This window comes from Lissotriton vulgaris, chromosome 7, assembly GCF_964263255.1.
Source record: "Lissotriton vulgaris chromosome 7, aLisVul1.2, whole genome shotgun sequence".
Lineage (NCBI taxonomy): Eukaryota > Metazoa > Chordata > Amphibia > Caudata > Salamandridae > Lissotriton > Lissotriton vulgaris.
In genome coordinates this window covers 1,631,815,045-1,631,836,667 of record NC_141695.1, presented here as the reverse complement: position 1 = coordinate 1,631,836,667, position 21,623 = coordinate 1,631,815,045, and the positions used below count along the sequence as shown (strand labels likewise).

The window sequence follows — 21,623 nt, the reverse complement described above, 5'->3', positions numbered from 1 at the left end:
CCTAGTATAGACTGCCACAAAAATCATCCCCCAAGTTGTACACTCATTTACGTCAGGCACCAAGTCTTTCTGCAAACTCACAGTTAGAATCCTGTGTTCCTCAACAGGACTAGTATTCGGGAACACCACTTCCAGTTGGTCAAATTTTTGGGTAAGCCAAAAAGACATCTCTTCCATATCCTGGGGATGCTTGCCCATGACTGCATTAACCATGACAGGACTAAGTTTGAGTCCTCCACCGCCAACTGGATGCGTCGCACCACCCGGGGCCAAACCCGGAAGGTTGCGAGTAATGTAATGAGCCAGACCCCTAATAACTGCTATTGCAGAGGCATATAGTGGTCTCAGTTGCTGAGCTGTCATTGCACCCGCCTGAGGATGCGGGGTGTAAGCAGCTATAACAGGCCAAGTAGCATGGAAAAGAAGTAGAAGTGGAATGGGCAACGGCCCTTGTCAGATGGCTGTAAAAACGTGTGGGAGGGCGCCAATAAACCAAACTGCATGCTGCCAAGCAGAAATCGGAATTTCTACTGTCTGATATGGAGGGTAAGCAGCAGGAGCATCTGCAGGGGTGTAAGTGTGAAAAACACCTGAATTAGCATCTACCGGGGGGAACGTGACCCATGAGTAGTACAACTCAAACGGGTACGCCGCGTCAGCTGAGACTACAAAAAACACTGCCTGTCCCTCCATAGAAATAAGGTATTCCTGCAAACGATTTCGCACAGCCACACGACTGTGTGCTGGGATATCAACCGCAGCCAATCGAAACAGTAATGGAGAAATACAAGCTTAAATAATTGAGAGACCCCTTAGCACACCAGGAGAATAGGGTACTTGTAAACAGTGAAAAAAGGATCCCTTGGCGGACAACACTTAAGATGCAATCATATGCTATCTTGCATATACATAGTAAGCCCAGGTATTAGCAGTGGTCTCTAATACTTATGATACATAAACCGAGAAATTTTTATAAAAAGTCACTTTTTTATTTTTTTGGTAAAAAAACACGTCATAGATATTACATTTCATAAAAACAACAAGTTATAATTTCATTAAAAACATACATAATATAACCACAATGTTCATCTAAAATTCATAAATCTATTACTAACACACTGTTTTTCAGACAACAACTTGTTATCATGCTGTATCCACTAAATAGGGGGAAAAGGAGGAGAGACAAACGCAGACGTTTCTATTTGTCATAGGAGTTACACATAAAAAAAAACAATACTCAAGAAAGGCTAATCCTGGACCCACCTAAGTTATCTTGTCTGCAGGATAGACTTGGTCACTTGATTATACAGATTTAGGCGTCAAGGATGCACTCTCAAAGCACCCTGAGCGGCACTAGTGCGGCCTGGTGCAGAGTGCTGAGGCCCAATGGTACCCAATGGGGGATAGGGGGCCTTTGTTGTTGGCTGTTCACGAGCAGGCCGTAAGGTTGGGGGATTAAAGCTCCTGGTGTTCTTCTCAGGGCAAAGGGGGGGATCCATTTTAGCACCCGCAGCGGCCAGGTGCTGGGTGCTGTTTTGGCGTCTGGTGCGGGGTTTGGTTTTTAGCTGCAGGCTCTGTCCAGGAAGTCTTCCAGGAGGAACCAACAGCTGGACAGGTAATTTGGAGGGCTCGGGGACGTAGGTGCACCTCGGATTCTCTTCTCCAGGGTGCAGGGCAGCTGGATGCAGGGGTGCCTTTTGAGGTCGGATTTCACCTTGCTCGGCAACTCATGGTTGAAGGGGGGTCTCTGTGCGGTGGCGGCAGGTGATGTCTGGGAGTCCTGGAGGGGTCAACCCATGGTTGACTCAGACTCTGGATTGCTGGGGGATCTAGCTGGGACTTTTGGGCCACTGGGACACTTGCCGTAAGCGTCAGATGCAGTGGTGGTTCCAGGTGTCTGGTTCCTTTGTCCTCCGAAGGCTCAGTCTGTCTTAGGAATTTCTTTTGAACAGAGCTGCTGTTCAAAGGAGATTCAATCTTTGTTGAAGGTGAGCAGACATTCCAGGGGTTCTGGAGGTTGCTAGATGCAGGACAAAGCAACTTTTGGCACAGGATCTCTGGAAACTGCAGACGGGCCGGGAGGGCTGGTGCCAGTTCAGTTCTTCTCTGCAGTCTCCTCTGCTGGGCGTCTTCTTTCGTCCTTCTTCATAGGTTGTAGGAATCTGGATTCTTAGGTTCAGGGCTGTCCCCTAAACACTGTATTTAGGGAGCATTTTAGGGGTCTCGAGGACAATAGCCAATGGGCTACTGACCTTAGGGGGACTACACCTTTGGTGTGCTCACCCCACTGATTGGAGAGTGCCTGCCATCACTTGTGGGTTGGCAGAGGTTGGCACACCTTCTGGGCTGTGCTAATTTTTGCCCACCTGTCTTCCTGCTGAAAAGGAGGGGAGACAGGAAGGGAGCCTGCTCCTGATGGCATGAGAGGCTCGGGGCCATGGGTTGAATGGAAAATACAGCAGCTTTTACTATCTTTTACATGTTTTTTTGTTTGATACTAGCTTTTTACAGCGATCACATGGTTTCTAAATGGCCTGCCAGGTTAAAAACTGCTCATGAGGTTGAGCTTGGCTGTTTACTCTTTTGGGAACTGCATTAGTGAACTATTTCAGCCCACACTTCAGTTTAATGTACTATACATTGTACACAGGTCCATTTATGAATCTGTCTCAGTTCTCTAGGGTCAAACTGTTCCTTCATGTCCTTCTTTGTTTTTGCACCTCCTATACGCTTCACTATGGTTAATTTGAGCCCTCTTTTTATTTTTTTTTAAACAGCTGGGAGGAGGGTGCTCCTTTACACGTTTTGGCCACTTCCCTCTGCTCACTCTCCCTTTGATGGTTCAACTTAGGTTTAATTAATTCTGTTTCTTAATAGCAATACGTTGTTATTTGGTGCTAGCTGCCCATCATATGGTTGACACAGCGTTCCAAGAAACATATCGGCTGTATTTGTGCCTTGAGAAAATTAGCCAGATGGAAGAGGCTGACCTCCTAATCCCTCTCTGCCGCGTGAATAGTAGATGCCTCCCCTTACCACAGCAAGAAGCTGACTAATTGCAGCTCTTTTCCTTTGATGCAAAGGATGACCCATTAAAGTTTCCATCTGCTGTGAAGTGAAGAGGAGCCTTTATAAGCGCTCCTACAATTATCAACTTTTTGTCAGTGTAGAATTGCAAAACATGCCATAGAAGTTGTCAGTCATCCCCTCACTGGGTGCCAGGCTGGGCCTCATGTGAGTATTCACCTCGTTTGTTTTCACTTACATTACTTGTGTGCATAACTTTATGACCATGTATTACCCATCCAATTTCAGGTGTCCCTCACTTCATAGGTCCTGATGAGACCCCTGACTGGAGTTTGGGTCGAAAAGCCGTCAACACATATCTAAATGAACCAATTGATCGCACTCACAAATGTGGTAGAAGGCTAGGAACAATGACTATGTTTTGAACAAATCGTCGTTTTTGTTGATTGTGAAATCTCAATATATGTTATAAACTAGCAGCCCGTCCCTACCTTGTCCGGGAGCAATCAGGCTTCCCCGCCCCCCGCCTGCCCCGACATTGTCCAGAAACCCGGACCCCGCCCGGCCCGTCCCCCGCCTGCCCCAACATTGTCCGTGGGTCCCCTTACCTCAGCCGCCGCTCCTCCCCTGCGCTCCTCAGTTTACCGGTCCGCCGCTCCTCGCTCTCACCGCCGATGGTCACCGCTCCTCCCGCCTGTCCGCTGCTTGTCACCTCACCGCAGCAGGTCACAGCTCTTCCGGCCTGTCCGCTGCTCCTCATGTCACCGCTCCTCCCCGTGCTCCTAACGTGAGCATGCACGTCGCGGCCGGCGCTCATTCGGAAGGACTACTTTTTTTTTATGTACATTTTTTAAATAACGTTTTTTATTTTTTATTTATATAGCCTATAACCATCTGCACACCCTGACGATTACAACGGTGTATCGGGTGTGTGGATTGGCGCTGTGGTTCCCGAGTTTACCCGCCTCAAAGTTCTTCCTTTATTATAGTAGTATAGATTGTCACTCTGGTAATATTGGTTCTATTTGACTTAGGAAACCGAGCACTTTTGCTTCTACGGTACTACAATGTAAATATACTGTTTGCACTAACATTATTGGCCTGTGTACTGCATTCTGTGTGACTGGTCTGGAAGAGGTGTGGCGCCGCGGCTAGGGCGAGTGACGCTGGAATCTGGGGATCATGGTTCGATCCCCGGTGCCGGCGGCAGATTAGCCCAGCACCATGTGACTCGGGGCAATAGCTTGCTTAATCTTCCCGACGGCCCCCAGCGCCTAGAGACCCTAATGGGTGATTGTGCGCTTTACAAATGTGGATTATTATTATTATTATTATTCTCCAACATCCGTATACCAATAGTAACTGCCATTGTGCCCCAACAATATTAAGTATCCTGTACTTGGTCCAAATGAACTGCTGTCTCTTTAATATGTGTTAAATGCCCTGGTACCTTGTAAGTAGGTTTGCCCTTGTTTTGTAGACACAACACTTTGAGAAAGTTAACATCATGAAACTTACCGGTATTGCTGCCTAGGTCATTCCTTGTCACACATGCACTGCTTCCTCGTGTGTGCTTGCAAATTTTCCTGCTAATTGGGAAGATGTCCAGTCTTTCAGTTTTCTGTAAATGTTTTCGGTTTTTTGGGGGTTCAATACACATGTTGACCAGCCTCTCTCAGACCATGAATAGGGTGGATTCTGTTCATTCAGTGCACTTGAAGGGACCAAGAAAGGTGGAAGTACAACATCCCGTTTATCACTCTAAAGATTCTGTCTAAAGCAGACAGCCTCCAAGTTGCAGAATGTCGTATATGTAGCTTAACTATATATATTTTTTCCTATGCAGAGAGCAGCAGCAACAACACTGGATGAGAAAATTGAAACTGTGCGAAAGAAAAGAAAAAATCAGGTGAGGAAACTGAACATACCTGCTAGATATCTTTAAGGGGACAGAGGGAACTGTGGTGTTTTTGAGTGAATAATGTGATGACCCTGAAGAGTAGCAAGAGGCTACACAACAATGACCGGCCACTGGAGTTTTAGTACCATTGTTTAGTAGTAGAATATGTGGGTCACTGAATGTCGAGAAATAGATTGTCACTGAATTAAATCATGAGGCTTTTGACCTCTCAGTACCTTCAGGGAAGCAGCAGCTGGTGCAAGCATTTGAGATTCCAGCAATAAAGGGTAGTTGGTACTGAACTGTGGTAGAAAGGAGTTGGGTGCATGCATCAAAGGGCATTGGTGCACAGGATGATGGTATGCCAATCAGGGGTTGCATGGGTGCAGGAACCAGAAGGCAGCATGGGGCTCTAAATTTGTATTTTAGCAGGGATTGCCAGGCACCAGATTGCTGCGGTATAAGAAAGGGTCTGAATTATTTGAGATAGTGGGTGAATGTACATGGAGGCATCTGTTTATCAGTACAAGTGGCTCAGGTTTAAGGTGGACTTAGATTTCATAAGGAGGTCTGTGGATTGAGGAGAAGTTTAGAGATTCAGGCAGTAGGGAAGCGCTTCATGTTGCAGCACAAGTTAAAGGAGCTTTGAAGCATTCGGAATCCCTTCATTTATGGATGCCCTCCAGTGTGGGACCAAATGGCTTTGTCACTGACCCCCCTGGTGTTATAATTTTACATATCCCCGGTCTTTTCCAGGAAAAGTCATCTAAAGAGGCCAAGCTTGTGAAGAGCGGAGGTGATGATGAAGAGCAAGAAGTAAAGAGTGAGGAGGAGGAGGAAGAAGGAGGAGAGGAGGCAGAAAGTGGCATGGAAGAAGAAGAAGAAGAAGATGATGATGAGGAGGAGGAAGAAGTGGCAGCAGATGAAGAGGCAGTAGATGAAGAGGACGATGATTCTGAATCTGAATTTTCATCTGCAGATGAGAGCGTGTTGACGAAAGCAGGTATAGAGTTCATCCTACAATGCTCTTTTCAGCCTTGGGGGTTAATACATGCTGTCCGTTCTAGGTTTCCTGTATTTTATGAAATATAGAAAACGTTTATCGTCTCCACCAATAGCTCATTTGGAGATTATGATTTGAATAGTCCTACCAAGACTTGTTAGGGCAAGGTTGATAGTATGAGATTCTTCTGTTGACTTCACAATTTTAAGTAACCTCTAGGGCTGGGACAGACCTGTGAGTTCCATCAGAATCACAAAATGACCGACCTTTGGATGGGTAGTTAGTTACCTCCCACACTAATAACCATGAAGTATGGTGTGAGTATGACTAATATGGGGGGTTCTGGTTTCCAGAATGTGGATTGTGAACCACTCGTGGAACGTCCTCCCATGTGTTAAGATCCCTTTGCTCAACTTTTCTGTTTTAATTTACTACGCCACAAAGATCTTAAATAGAATCTTGCATCTCAGCAGCCCTAACGTGGATAAAATGCACATCCTATTCTGAAATGGCATGAATACGTTTTCATCTTTTCAAAGATGCTTCTTTCGGTATTAGTTGCAATGTAAAGAAGGCAGTGTGAAACAGGACTAGACCTACTACAACATTGTCAAAATTGAAGTGAGATCAGGTTTCTGTAATGTATGGAAGGACAGTATGATCAAATGTTGTCTATATCAACTGTAAATGACGCATGACCAAAAGTGGCCATTAGCCAGAAGCTCTTAGCAGGTTTTCCCCTACTGTCTTGATCATTGTCTCCCTGGATCATCTGATCGTGGCCCAAATATGTGCACTCCACTGTCCCCTGCTACCACATGACTCCTCGGTTCACCTCTCCACAGAAAACACCCTGTTATGTGGGACCTTTGGCCTCACGGTTTACCAGCCAGTTAGCCCATCGTACTTTGCCTGGAGACTCCATTACATTGGAACCATGAGACCAAAAGTAACTAAAGATTTAGAAATGCAATTAAACAGGATAGTGTAGTAGTAGATGACAGAAAATGAGGCCCAGTTTGACCGGGTTTTTTGTCGTGAGTGATGCTGAAACATCCACATTCCTCTCAAATTGCACACGCTCTTGGACCTTGTCGAGTGACGGATCATCACAACCACTCTCTCTCCACTTGGAGTAAGTACATGAGCTCTCTCCAGTGCCCAGAGCAAGTCTCTCCCCCTTTTCTTGTTCTGTTTCAACCTTTCTCTGAGCCTATGAAATCCACTTTCTGCATTTCTTTGTCTATCCACCTGCACTTTTGTTCTCATTAAGCTCCTATCTCTTTTTCTTTCAACTTTTCCAATGCCTCGATTCTGTGTGTTTCTCTCCTACCTCTGCCTGTACAAATTACTTACTTTTCTCTTGTGGAACATACTGCATTCCCTGCTCCTGTATTTATAATTTTTAATTCTAAACCTCTCCTTTGAGCTCTTCTCTGTCCTTTCTCTATGTGAAGGAGTCTGTCTTTAGATCTGTGTTTCTCTGCTTTCCTCAATAGTTTGAACTAGCCCACCCTTATTGTTTCTTCCCCTTGTTCTTATGGTTACAGACACTCTGAAAGTAAAGGAGCGTAAGAGGAAGAAGAAGGCAGGCACAGAGGTAAGTATAAAATTGTTGCACGTCACTTCAAAATTGAAATCGATAATACTTGAAACGTTGAGGGTGGAGGCGTTTGAGAATAGTAATGTGGAAGATCATTGTGGGTAGAGATGGTGAGATTGTGCCTGATGTGCTTCCAGAGGTAAGAAGAAACTTGGCATAGTGTGAAACAGGTATATAGGGATGGTGCTGTAAAATGCATGGAATGGGGGAATGCTACAAGCGAGTTTGGGAGATAAGTTAGGGAGGCAGAAGATGGTTCAGTGGGAGGTATACAGTTATAAGTTGTTCAGTAGTGAGGAGGATGTAAGTATGATTACAGAAGATGTTCCGTCTGCACCTCACTGGCTGTATGACGCGCTACAATTCAAGCTGATGTTTGCATATCCCGGTTTGACAATAGAAAGTGTACATTTCTTTACCATTGTGTTTGAGAGCGACACCGGGTTTGTGCACTAAAATAAATAAAAAAGAGACTAGATCATGAAAAGAGAGGAGACTAGTGAGGACCATAATGTTTGTAGCATGTATAGTTGTAGATACACATGCTCTACATACTCCTGTCATCTTTTGGGCCTGGATGTTTCCAAGTTGTTTTTCTTCTAAGTTGTTTTTATGGCACAAGACTTGTTGTGGCTTTGCCCTCGGTCCATAGCACACCAGGACTAAGACTACCTCGAATTGTTTTCATCCAGGATCGAGTCAGAACATTTGATTGGCAGCTCCTCTACACATTGATGAAATGGCAACTCGGTTGGCTTGCTCTCCAAATATTACCGTCTCAGGGCGAGGAAATAGAGGAGCTCAACAAACACCTCACTGAGGCCCTCAGTAAATGAGACCAGGACCCGACAGCCACAGGCAAGGTCATTTCCGGTGCAAATATAGGATGCTCCGGGCACTGCCTCTCTGGATATAAACACCAGTATCTTCTTGCAGGGTCATGCTTGACCCTGAATTTCTGGCTTCAGGTCAGAAGTGGAACAACATCTACTCAACGTGCCCTTCGATTGGGAACATATTTTTAGCCCACAGTTGATGAGATGTTTAAGAAGACTCAGGAGGTCTCCGAAACACCCAAACCAATTTGTGCCCGTCAGACCTCTACAGGGGCAATGAACAAGGCAAGTAGAGATGAGGCAAAAGCATGTAACTGGGCAAGCTCGGGGTTTCTTGAGGCTCTCCCTGGCCAGACTAGAAGGAGTAAAAGAGTGGATTATTCTGAATATAAGTGCCCCACAGCATCTATCTGAGTAAAAGACCAGAGTTCCTCCTAGGGTTGCGGCTCTAAAGTTGGACGGTGGTGGGATTCACGTTGTGGGACTTAGCTTGACTGAAAAAGGCACAGTACCTTTGAAACTCTTAAAAACGATCCTAGAGGTATGAGATGAAACAGCTGAGAAAGGAGGCCTGACCTTCTTCCCTTCCTCGCAAATCCGATCCATTGCAACTCCTACTTCTCCCCAGCTCTGGCAGCAGATCGTTTTCAGCAGTGGGAAAATTAGGCTACATATTTTTTACAAACCTATTCCTTCAGGGTCGGATTAAATCTTTCCTTCAGTGCATAATAGAGAATGCTATCCAAGAAATTGACGCAGCTCCAATAACCCCAGCTCAGACACTGTGCCCTACATCCCCGTAATGCAAAAGGAGGCGCCAAGATATCAAGCCACTTTTAAAAGCTAATCCGGCTCCAATGGCCTTATCTTTAACTTGTACAGAACTTTGAAGCGAGTAGTTAAATGAAGAAGTGGTCGTACCAGGATAGCTAGTAGAAAGGTATACACTGGGCAGTCTCTGATGAGGTATGGACTTCGCTTTAGTCCGACATCTTAGGGCACAAAGAAGTATTACCTGCAGGCCATTGTCCTACAAGGCGATATACCAATGGGATATGACCACAGTAAGCTTACATTAGCTCTTTCTGACATGAGTGTCAGAAATCTGCTGGTAATGCCTGGAGGGCATACGGACATTTCTCCATATGCAGTGGTCCTGTGTTGTTGTCCAGATGTTTTGGAAGGAGGTCCTCAGTCGCAGCAATGCTGTTTAGGGATTCCACATTACTGCAGACCCCACAGTTAGCATTCTGGGTTCCTAGTATGACTGAGTTTTGCTCTCATACATTGGCGGCAATGATGCTATTGATTGCTCTGTTCAGGATAAAGAACATCTTCATTTGCCCTTTGCTTCAACATATTGTGGCAAACATTTGCATTGTAACATCTAATGCCTAATGTAACCTGGACTCGAGGTACTTTTTGACCGGGTCTGCTCCATTAAAACAGTATTTTACCAAATTAGAGCACCTGTGTTTTCACCTCAAGACTGAGTGCTCTCTCGCTTTTATGACTATAATAACCCCAAACCATTCAGAGAAGAGTGCTATTTCAGTTGTCTCTTTAACCAGTCATACTCCAGTGTTCTTGTAAAATAATGTATGTAATGGATTTAACACAGTAGTTGGCTGAATTGCTGTTGTTTTGTCTTTTCTCTTGCCACACTAGACCTGCTCCTTTTTTGGGGGAGTAGGGGGCAGATAGGATGTTGGTGTTCTAATTGGGTTACTTTGTTAGACAGCCCTTGAAATTGTATTCTATTTGCACTTGATTTATGACCGCTTCGTATTTGGCTTTGCCTTTTTGTATCTTATTTAATTAAAAAATTAATTAAGAAAATGTATTTTAAAAAAATTGCCTTATTGGCCACAACCTTTGAAACATGTTGCTCGGGAGAGTTACCAAACAACTTAACTTGCATCCTAGTATGGTATTCCCGGTAAAATATTTTTTATTGACCGTTTTGGAACACAGGTTGTATCTCTCAGGTGCTTAAGTGCTTGTGACCAGTCAGGGTCACCTAGTCACCCAGGCACTCTCCCATTTTGCCCTTGGCCTGTTATAGTGTTGAGGGATAAGACTGATTTATAACTGGCAATCTCGGGAAAAGCTTTAGTATAATAAAGTTCCTCCCCTTGACTAATGAAATAGCAGCTGCCACAGCAAGTGCTCACTGACACAAAGGAAATACTAAAAGCTATAAATATATCAAATCTGCTTTTTCCATTTTGGGTTAATTCACTCACAGGAAATCTTGTGTTTCTCAACAAAAACTCAATGTTTGCCTTGGAAACCAGATTACATGCATGGTCTCTACAATTCAGCTTCACATAGGCAGTTTCTGCCCCACCTGCCATGTTTTACCATCACATGCCAGCGATGAAAAGATGCTTTACGTTTGCCAAGGATTCTCGCCTTAATGTCAGGTCCACAGTTATCATTGCTGCCCACCATAATGCTAAGAACCCCCACCTCATGTCTTTCAGGGGCATGATTCTTAAAATGGTCATAGTTATATGATGGATGACCACAGTAGGACCAAGCATATGACAATATTGCAAACATAGTTTCCATTTTGTTGTGATTAGCAATAAGAATGCTAAACATGTGTCAGACTTTTCCTTTAGTGTTCCAGTGCCAACATTTTGACATAATAGACATAACTGTACCAGAAACGAACCCCTTATAATGGGGGCATAAGTTACATTTGGTGGTCCCTGACATTAAGAATGGCCATACACACACACAACCCATAAATTCACACATATAAATGCACGTGCGGGCAGATACATTTAACCAAATACACACCACTCTCACCATCTGAAACAAACAAGGCTCTTGCCTGTCTCCCACTCTCAATCCAGCATTTGCTTTCCTTGGCTACAGGGTTGCTAATCTGTAGTTCGCTCACACTTCTACTGTGTCTCTGGCGGTCCCACATTTTAGCGACAACAGTCTGGATATTGCTGGCACGTTTTTACTGCCCCAGTTTTCACACACATTGTATGTCTGAGAGAGTAGAACTTGCCGAGTGAGCATTCTCTATCCTCGTGCATCGTGGATGGTGACTGTGCTCCTTCATGGTAGACTGTGGAAAGATTGCCTTTTAGTAGCAGCTAAAGGGTATTATAGCAGTACAGGTGTTCTTACATGTGTCCCTGAGGGAGGACTGACTGTCACTATAAAAATCTAAAATACAGTGCACCGCATACCTATTTATAGGGCACCTCACTAGCCCATAATCAGGGCCCAGCCTTCCCTAGTCTATGTAATGTGTGGTGCAACATGAGCTTGGTGTCGGTCTTGTTCTGAAGCAAAGCAATGGGAGTAAACACAGAAGTTCAAGATCCAGAACGACCTTAACATTTTCCAATCTTGTCATATAGTTTGGTCGCTCTTCGCAGCATACTGCACAGCAAATACATTCCGAACTATCTGCAGCAGTAGTAGATAAATGGGAGATTGTAATTATGAGAGATTGTAATTGTATATTTTATTTTTTGTTTAGGAGTAATCCAGTAAAGGTTTTGTGTGGAGGTGATTATTCCATATATATCTGAATGGCGTATAACTCATTTACAGGTGTCAGTCCTACAAATACTTTGTGAGGCAGAGGCATATGAACTTTAGTCTGCAAACATCACATTCTTTGCTTTCTTTAGGGACCTGGAGGATTTTTTGAAGATGCATCCGGGTTTGATGACAGTCTGTCATTCCAGGACATGAACCTCTCAAGACCGCTGCTAAAGGTAACGAGTTGGGTGGTGTTATTCATCAAAGTGCTTTCGAGCACTGTCTGATGAAGATTTTGAGAGCGCTATAAATTGGAGGCTGCTAGATTTCTGGTCTGAGTGAAAGTGCGATCTGGTCAAGGGCATCTGAATGCTGCCTGGAAGATGGTGTGGAAGTGATGTTTGGTGGAGAGTGTGGTGAGCTTTCCGGTGGGTGTGGAAGTGCTAGCTGGTGGGGAGTTGAAACACTGGCTGTAGAAGCCTGGCTTGTGGTATTGTGCATGGCAGCAGAATGAGATAAAGTGCATATCAAGTCTCTGGTGGAAGGTAGGAAAGTGCTGCAGTGTATGGTCAAAAGAGCATGTGGTTGTGTCTGAGGGTGAGTCTGAAATGACTGTGGGAAGGCAGTTTGATGGTGGAGCTTGTGGAGGCTGGGTTGGCTGTCCGATAGAGAAGCAAGGGATGTCTGTGTCTGGCAAGAGTATTGGAAGGTTGTCTATGGGGAGTGTTGAACTGTCTGGAGGAAAGCAACTATGGAGTCAAATAGTGGTGCTGCAACAATTGGGAGAGGTTACATTTTCTGTGGGCATGGAGCTTTGGGGGTATTTAATGCAAGATTTCAGGGATGGCTGTCTGAGTGGACTGTTGGAAAGTGAGCACAGTCTGCATGGCGGAATGTTAGAAATACTGTCTTTTGGAGAGAGGATGGAATATCTTTAAGGTTGTGGAGGGAGTGTGAGCAATTACCTGCTGGGAGTGATGGCGTGTGCCTGTTCAGATAGGAGAGGAGTGAAGATGTTTGTGAAAACCAATCTTAAAAGCAGATGAGAGAGCTGGTGGTTTTTAATTACTGAGATTGTGGGCTTCCAAGGAAATGTAGGATCTAATTCAGGATAAATGATTTTGAGATTAGTTTTAGGGAAGAAAGCAGGACAGATTGAAGACTATCGCTAGTGTAGAGGATCTGCTAAGGAAAACCCCCTAGGGTCAGAGGCTTTGTGCAGGGCACTGAGCATCTTACTGTAGGAAATTGCTTTATCACAATGGCAGGGGTTGCACTACAGATTGCAGCACTAGCTGTTTAGAACTGCATACTGCTATTTACATAGCACTTTCTGTCCCACCTACAGAGCATAGATTTGTTACTGATGACACCGTTGTATTATTAATATATCGCTTGAAAGCTCATGACAGGAATGCAATGAAGGAGCTCTGACTGAAAAGTGGTATGGATCATTGCTTGTTTAGGTTCTTTAACTTTTTCTCTGAGCATATTTTGTATTCTAAATGCAGGCTATCACAGCTATGAGCTTCAAACATCCAACCCCAATCCAGAAGGCGTGCATTCCCGTGGGACTCCTGGGAAAGGATATCTGTGCGTGTGCAGCTACTGGAACAGGTGAGAGATAATAGGCTTATTTGGCTGGACGTGTTGAGAATCCCAGAGGCCATGAAGCTTCTGTAGAAAATTGTGAATGAAGACTGCCACAATGTGCATGCCTCGCAGTCTTTAAGGCTTTGAATTACTGTGAATTACTGTGAGCGTTGTGGGAGTGTGGGCCGGATAAATAGATGCAGAGGCTGTATGTAGTGAGCAATTGTAAGTGGTTTATTGCGAACAATAGGCTGTCTGAGGTTCAGGGACAGGAATGGATTTTCTTTCTTCCTCGGGTCTTCTCCTTGTCTGGTGGCCTCCGTGTCGGTTGCCGTCTCGTCTGTTCGAGCTTCCGAATCCAGTGACCTTCCCCGGAGGCTCATGAAGAGGGGAGAAACAAAAGGAGCCGTCAGTCGCAGGTTTGACTGTATAGTCTGAGTGTTAGATTACCCTTCACCACACCCAATCGGTGCTTTGGAGAAAACTTTGAGGGAGGGGAAGGCAAAGAATATGTGAGGGACGAAAGGGGTACAGGATATAAAGTGAGTCTTGGCTGAGGAAACATAGTGTTTATAGATTGGGATCTGAGCGTCGCTGCACTAAGACTCGTAACCAGAGCACCACAACTAATATAACAGCCCACTACCGAGCCCCGGCCTATTCTTTGAGAAACAGGTACGTTTTTAACTTTTTGTGGAACACCAATTCTGATGTCTTCATTCGGAGTCTAGGAGGAAGTTTGTTCCAGTGTTGGGCTGCCAGGACGCGGAAGGAGCGCCCTCCCATCCTCGCTCTTCTGAACTTCGGAACCTTAACCTGCCCTGTCCCGCTAGATCTCAATTGCCGGGTTGGGTTGTAAAGGGTTAGTAGGTTATGGAGATAGAAGGGGCCTTTCCTCTGTGTAATACGATGACTGACACATAAGGCTTTGAACACCACCTGTTCCCTGATCGGGAGCCAGTGAAGCGATCCCAACACCCTCTTCGAAGAGGCTCTCTTGGGCAGCATCAGAACCAGGCGAGCCGCCACATTCTGTATCCGCTGCAGTCTTTGAATGCACTTCACATTCGCTCCCAGGTACAGGACATTCCCATAGTCCAGCCTTGATGTTATTAAGGCATGGACCATGGTTTTCCTGGCTGCCGTAGGCAGTAGGTCCAGAGTCTTCCTGAGACCCCTCAGAATGCCGAAACATGTGCCTACCACCCGTCTTGTTTGTTGCTCAAACGAGATCTTAGTATCTAGCCATACCCCCAAATTCCTAACTTGTTCGCTAGATGAGGGTAGCGGGCCCAGCGCTTGAGGCCACCAAGCCGCGGTCCACACCGAAGGAGTCTTCCCAACAATCAGCACCTCCGTTTTATTTCCATTTAGTTTGAGGCAATTGTTCGCCATCCAAACTGCAAATTCCTGCAAACAAGTGCTGAAATTGCTAGCTCCCTTCCCCTCTGGTTGTGTCAGAGCCACTACCAGCTGAGTGTCGTCCGCATAGGACACTATTTCCAACCCAAATTCTTTCTGTGATCTCCGCCACCGGTGCAACATACAGGTTAAAAAGAGTTGGGCTGAGACTGTACCCCTGTGGCACCCCCTGTTTCAGGCTCATATCATTGGACCGAAAAGGTTCCTGTGCCACTTGAAAACTGTGATCTTGCAGAAAGGACTCCAGCCGATCCCACGCTTTACCTGCCACTCCTCCCTTTTTTAGACACTGTAGCAGCGTGTGATGAGCTACAGTGTCAAAGGCGGCACTTAAATCCAGCAGGATCAGTGCCGCCATCTGACCCTCATCTGCAAATTTCCGTAAGGTTTCCGTAGACAAAAGAAGTGCTGATCCTGTCGAATGAAGAGCACGGAAACCTGATGGAGTGGGATGGAGCAGCTTATGAGTTTCAATATGGGCCGTCAGCCGTTTGTTAGTTTGGCTGCTTTTGCCTCCAGTGCTTTAACCTGCAGTACTGGTCTGCCGGTGTCTGCGAATTGTACTCCCAGGTAGGTGTACTTGTTGGTCATGGTGATCCTTAGAGCGCTAGCTGCCATACCAATGAAAGTTTTTTTTCGCTTGTGGTCAAAGATCAATACTTTTGTCTTTGATGCATTCGCTTTAAGTTTATTTTCCATATTATAATAGTGTAGCTTGGGATCTGAGGGATGAGGCTTTTTCTGGGTTGTGTACACAACATACTTTATACACACACACCCTCCCCTGGTATCTGCACACCTCCCACCTCCTGTGACCCCGCTATCTCTCTACCATTCCCAGGATCACTCTCCGGCTCCAACACAACTCTCCTGAGTTGCGGCCGCTCTCCAGCCTCCTTTGGTGTGCACCACCACTCCTCGCTCCACTGTTCTTTGACCTCTCCTCCGTCCACCTCGTCCTTTTTTCTCGCGCCGTCCTCCGTCTCCTCCCCGCTCTGGCTATCTCGCAACTCCTCTCCGTCTCCTGCAAGTGCGCAGCCTTCCTCTTCTGTTCGGGCCGTTTTTACTGTCCACTGTCCATGGGTTACTGCTTCTGGAGTCAATCTCTCCCCTTCCGCTGACTCATCCCGAATAGTTGGTTCCTGTAGGGATACATGACAGGGGGGCGGGGTTATCCTTTCGGACGGCATTCTAGGGGCATTGTATTTCACTGGTGTTTTATCGGACTGAGGACAGTTTCGGAGACAGTGGTCCGGAATAGCATGTACGTTCCTTGTCTCCATCGGCACCGTCTCACAATTACTTATTCATGTCTGCAGCTTATTCGATCCTGCAACCAAGCGTTCTCTTGTCGAGCCCTCAGAGCTTGAATCAGCCATGTGGAAGAACTCTGACTCAATTTAAACTTCCTGCCCTTCCACCATATTCTAAAAACTGATCTATTCAGTCACCACCTGAAACCAGGGTATTATTTGTCCTATTATTTCTACTGTTGCATGTTACTTTCTTATGATAGTTGCTTATAATAACTTCTACAACCTCTGACTATTCCTGCGTTAGTAGCTAGTTACCTGCAACCTGTTCCTTTATATTGAGTGCTATGCTACTCATGCAGGAAGGTTTGCTTTATAAATACCCCATTAAATAAAATGAGATCAATTAAATATCCTTACCACCAATTCAGAGTAGTCTCAACCAAGGCTAGAGCATCCATAACACAGCTTCTTATCTACAGATATAGTGCCTTATCACCCACGAATACACAATTGCTACTTCAAATGTACTGCAGTGTCATTTTAGTCAGCATGTGTTGTTGAAGCTGGAAGATGGTACTTTACCCTCTACATATGGTGCTCCTGTTAGCATGGATCAATGATTTCCAGATTTACCATAGTTTGGTAACTCAACTTAAAGGAGGCTCATTAATTACAACTCAGTTTACGTCATAACGAACCATCCAAGCAAATTGGCACATTTAGAAGTCTGATCAAATGCATTCAAGGACAGTTGACCAATGTACAATGCACCAAGGTTCTTGAAGCCCCTTCATCTGTGTACGACTTTTTCTGTGGCTTGTTGTTGCCTTTTCAAGATCTGACCAGCTGAAACTTCTTCTGTACTAGTATAGTGGTCATTCCTCACAATTTATAAGGCGGCATCACTCAAATGAAAATCGCACAGATTTCAAAACTCACTCCTGAGAGGACTTCCATTAGTTCTTGGCTGCTTTGTCTATATTAAAATTAGACCATGCTGAACCCATAATTCATTTAACTTTAAATTAAGCAAAGCTGGACCTGGTTTTAACACAAAAATTGATTTGAGGCCTTACCCCCATACTCTGCTGCAGAAAAAGTTTCTTAAATTTGCTAAAGGCACTGCTATCACAGCCAATACTTTAGATGCTTTACGGTTTTAGTGAACAGATGCCACAGACCAGCACACCTCTCTGGAAAGTACTCCAGCCTGCAGTGTAGTCCGCCTTCTACCACTTCTGTGGGCAGCTTAATATATTGCCCATATTGTGAAATCGAATGGCGTAGTCAAGAGTGTGACGTTTACAAACAGTTGCTGTTGTTACATAAAAAAATTGCCCTGCCTCATGCCCATTAAAGCTGGGTGGATTGTGAACGTTTATCGTTATAAAAATTGGGTCGTGGTTTCATTAAGCTTGCAAGCACTGCCAGTCTAGACCATTTCCCCAAACAACTTTCTTCATGTTCCTTGCTTTCGGTGGCGCACCAGCTTTACCTTTCAAGGGTACGTATAGCTTACACGTTTGAATGAGAATGTGAGATATGAGACAGCAGAAATAAGAAACGTATGTGTATAAAAAGGCCTAACAATAGATGGAAGAGAAAGCCCACCTTTAGGCAACTGAAATACATGGAAATGTCTTGCCTATAAAGTATATACCTTTGCTGGTTGTATGTCACTGATTTGTGAGGGTTGCTCCCTGCCACTACTGGGTCATCGCCTCTGGGCATATTCCAAGGCTGGGTTTATATGGCATTGTTCCCTGCCGCTCTCTGGTGGACTTCTCAGAGCACATACCCAGGCTGGTTGTATAAAGGTTGCTTCATTGCTGCTTCAAGCTGAACAGCTCAGAACATATACTATGGCTTCTTGTATAATGCCCATTCCTATATTTGATCCTTGCCTCTTCTTGAAGGGCCCATCAACCTGTATAGCATGGCTTTTTGCATAATGTCCAATTCTGTGGGTTACTCCTCTTAGGTGGACTGAACTGATCATACTATTGGGGATGGATCATCACATTTCTGATTAGTTTTCTTCTCTTCTATATTCAGCGTTTGTTAAGTCGTATATTATAGGCTACACTATATATGGTAGGTACCTGCACACACAGCCATGTCTATTCTCACACTTTTATCCTTCTCTTTGGGGGGGTGGGGTGAGAGGAGGGAGACTCACACTCTGACAAATTCATCATATATGCACAACACAAAACACTTCCCACGTAGGCTGAACTGTTCCATGGCATGTTCTGTCTGTTCATACATTCACACCTAATGCTGAAGCTTCTTATATCACTTTTTAAATCTCGGTACATACCAAGGTGCGGTGACAGAAATGCAGTACAGCACAACTGTGGGTCTCACTCACAACTGAATATCTATATTGGTCATGTGACAGACCCCCACTCTTGCATTCAAGTTCTCCCACGGAGTAGCTTGCTAGCCATTCATAAATGGGCTTTCATAACTCTTCAGGCATATGAAGCACTAAATAAATGTAGCTACACTACTCTACAGTCGTGATCCTGATGCTGGGTCTGAGAAACTGCTGCTCTGCTCTTGATGTTTTAAGGCAATCTGAACACTTGCATCTGACGGCAATGGTTGAAATAACCATTAACTTTTCTCTTGTCCGTAGGTAAAACCGCTGCTTTTATTTTGCCTGTCCTTGAGCGCCTTATCTACAAACCACGCCAGGCTCCTGTGACCCGTGTCCTAGTTCTAGTGCCAACTCGAGAGCTCGGCATTCAGGTGCATTCTGTCACAAAACACCTGGCTGAGTTTACTGGCATCACTACATGCTTGACTGTTGGTGAGTATCCATAAGAGGGGGTTAGAATTGTGTATTTCTAATGCAAGTGAGGCATGGCTTTTATGTTTGTGGATAAATGTATTGGTCTGAGCCATTTCCTGCAGAACCACCAAAAACGGGCAGACCCTTCCTTGTACAATGAAGCAAAGAATTATCTCATTAGTAGCAAGATTTGGAAGCTCTTAAAAAACGCTATAGATCAAAGGCAAGTCAGAGAGACGGGAAAGTTAGTTTCACTGTAATGGAACAAGCAAACACCCAGTTGAGAAAGATGTACTACGCTGTCAATTGAACCCTCTTTTTCATTTGAACGCTGTGGAACTGCACCAGTAAGATAGAGGCATTATCAAAACCGTTTTCTCCAGTAGCGCAAATGGAGAGTCAAGTTCTGGAATACTGATATTTGTCCATTAATGACAAAGGGAGTCTGTGGTAGAAAGAATTGCCACAATCCCAACAGGATCCAATTTTAACTCTGGCTGAGGTCTTGCATCCATCATCGTGTGGAAGGTTACGCACTAACTGAAGATGATGGAAACAAATCACAAAATAGTCTCAACCTGAGTTCTCAGAGAAAGACTGGGCAAATTTGAAATTGAGATTTTTTGTTATCACTCCCCACTGTGTCATGGCAAACCTCCATCTCATTAAACTAAATTGTGGATCTTAAAGAACTGCCCATTTGCCAATGATTGTTGTGTTGGATTTTATTAGAGTACAACTAGGGCCAGTGAAGCACACTCCAGTGCCAAATGTATTCCATGCACAGCTGGAATTTCCATGTCAGGACCCCTGAATCCCTCTAGCAGCAGGAGTCAACTGGGTGTCATTGTCATAGATATATAGAAAGAGGGCATGGACTTGACTCCTCTGGAAAGAGCTACAGTGCTATGGACAAAAGCCAGGTATTTTGCAGATATGCAGGAACTTAATTTTGCTTGGATATGAGGAATAGCACACAGAGTAGTGTGGATTACCCAATGAGCAATCTTTGCATGTAAGAATTAAAACTCTTTCATGGATCGACTAATGCGAACTATATTCAGAGGCATAATGTATTCAGATTAGCTTGGGGATCCCTTGTCATTCTCCATAAAACATGATATCTCAGGGTGGCTCCAGCACCAGACTCCTGCGATAATGTCAACCAAGATATGTTCTGTAAAGGATGATCAGAGCATCGGAAGCATCCTCAAATTTGATTGAACCTAATTTTCTTTTAGCCATTTTCTTTTATATGCTGGTACCGTCGATGTGAAGCCCTTTATAATAAACATATATTTTGAAATGTTATGATCCATCAATTAAGTCAATTTTGATGTTTTTAGACTTTCCTCTTCATTCTCCCACTGATGAGTAAATACATACATTCAAGTTACCTACTCTGCGCAGTGATTCTCAAGTCAGAAAGCAGATGCATAGTATCTTGTATTAGCCTTCCATATGCATCCACCTGTCCACCATCTCAACAGAGCTCCACCATCTTATGACTGTCAGTTTGTCCCTTCGGTATATCGTCATGGCATTTTGGTGACTTTTGTTGATGAATTGTCTACATATTAACAGCAGTACATTACTTCTTGAAACTCACAAGTTAGTCTGGATGGTTGAAGATACACCTGATGGAGAACTCAAATAACGGAAAATAATCTTCTCCATCTTCATCAGTATCCTGAGTAGAGATGAGACAGTGCAGCAAGAAAGTGATAGGGGAATTAGTAAAAAAACTCCATGATTTAACGCCAATCGTTCTTCAGGAAGACTGCCCTTCCTAGGAATAAATGTAGACATCAGGCTGTGTGTTGTAGTCATTGAAGAAATGGTGGAGTGACCTCCGTTTAAATGGGAGTGTTTGATGATAGACCTATAATACCTTTTTTCTTCCAGCGCAGCACATTCTAGATCCTCTTTGAAATGGTGGTTAGCATTTAATTACCCAACGCAATAAGTACATCTGTTTGTAGTTTAATGCAAGCACTCCTGTGCTCCTTAGAGTATAGGAAGCCATAGTGTAAAACATCCTTTGTCTTAAGTTTTATGCATTTAATACTTTGGAGCCTGCTTAGTATTTGAAGCGTTCAAGGATCATTCTGCTGTAGTTGTACAGTTTTCAAATAAATCTGGTAAATTAGATGCCTGGTTTAGATGGAAATCGGAGATGACCTTTTAGATCAAAGAAGTAAGCGTGAAGGGCAAACCTTCGGATACTTTATTATATAGTACCTAAATTAACAGTTGCTGCAAAGATATTGTCTCATTGGTACTAGTGGAACATACAAATGCAACAGTGAAAAAGGCGACCAGTCAACCTTTGCAAAGGGCCCTCTTCTTCACAGGAGCAGAAGCCACAATTTTTTAGTGACTTCTGATCTTTTTGAGCACAATCTTTTGAGTTAAAATCATCAGCTTATGCAGCAGATGATGTATTATGTGGCAAATATGGCAGAGCCATAATCATATGGAAAACATTTGCAAACTATGTTATTTTGCCATTCATGTTTGAACTTCTTTTTTGAAAAAGGGAAGAGAAGTGCGGGTGACAGAAATTGCATGGCTATGAAGAACAAACTTATCTCAAGGAATAGAAATTAATTTTGATAACTGGGGTGCCTTTTATTGAGATCTTAGATCGTAGTTTGTTACTGGGCATTCTCC

General features: G+C 44.3%; 1 protein-coding gene across 1 annotated transcript in view; it reads left to right on the top strand.

Moving 5' to 3' along the window:
• Positions 1-21,623, top strand: part of DDX27 (DEAD-box helicase 27) — a 166,361-nt gene that overhangs the window by 37,394 nt on the left and 107,344 nt on the right. The window contains exons 3-8 of the mRNA XM_086932592.1: positions 4,874-4,936; positions 5,684-5,930; positions 7,481-7,530; positions 12,032-12,118; positions 13,394-13,499; positions 18,795-18,968. Of these exons, the coding sequence (XP_086788718.1) occupies positions 4,874-4,936; positions 5,684-5,930; positions 7,481-7,530; positions 12,032-12,118; positions 13,394-13,499; positions 18,795-18,968 (727 nt within the window). The remainder of the gene's footprint in view (positions 1-4,873; positions 4,937-5,683; positions 5,931-7,480; positions 7,531-12,031; positions 12,119-13,393; positions 13,500-18,794; positions 18,969-21,623) is intronic.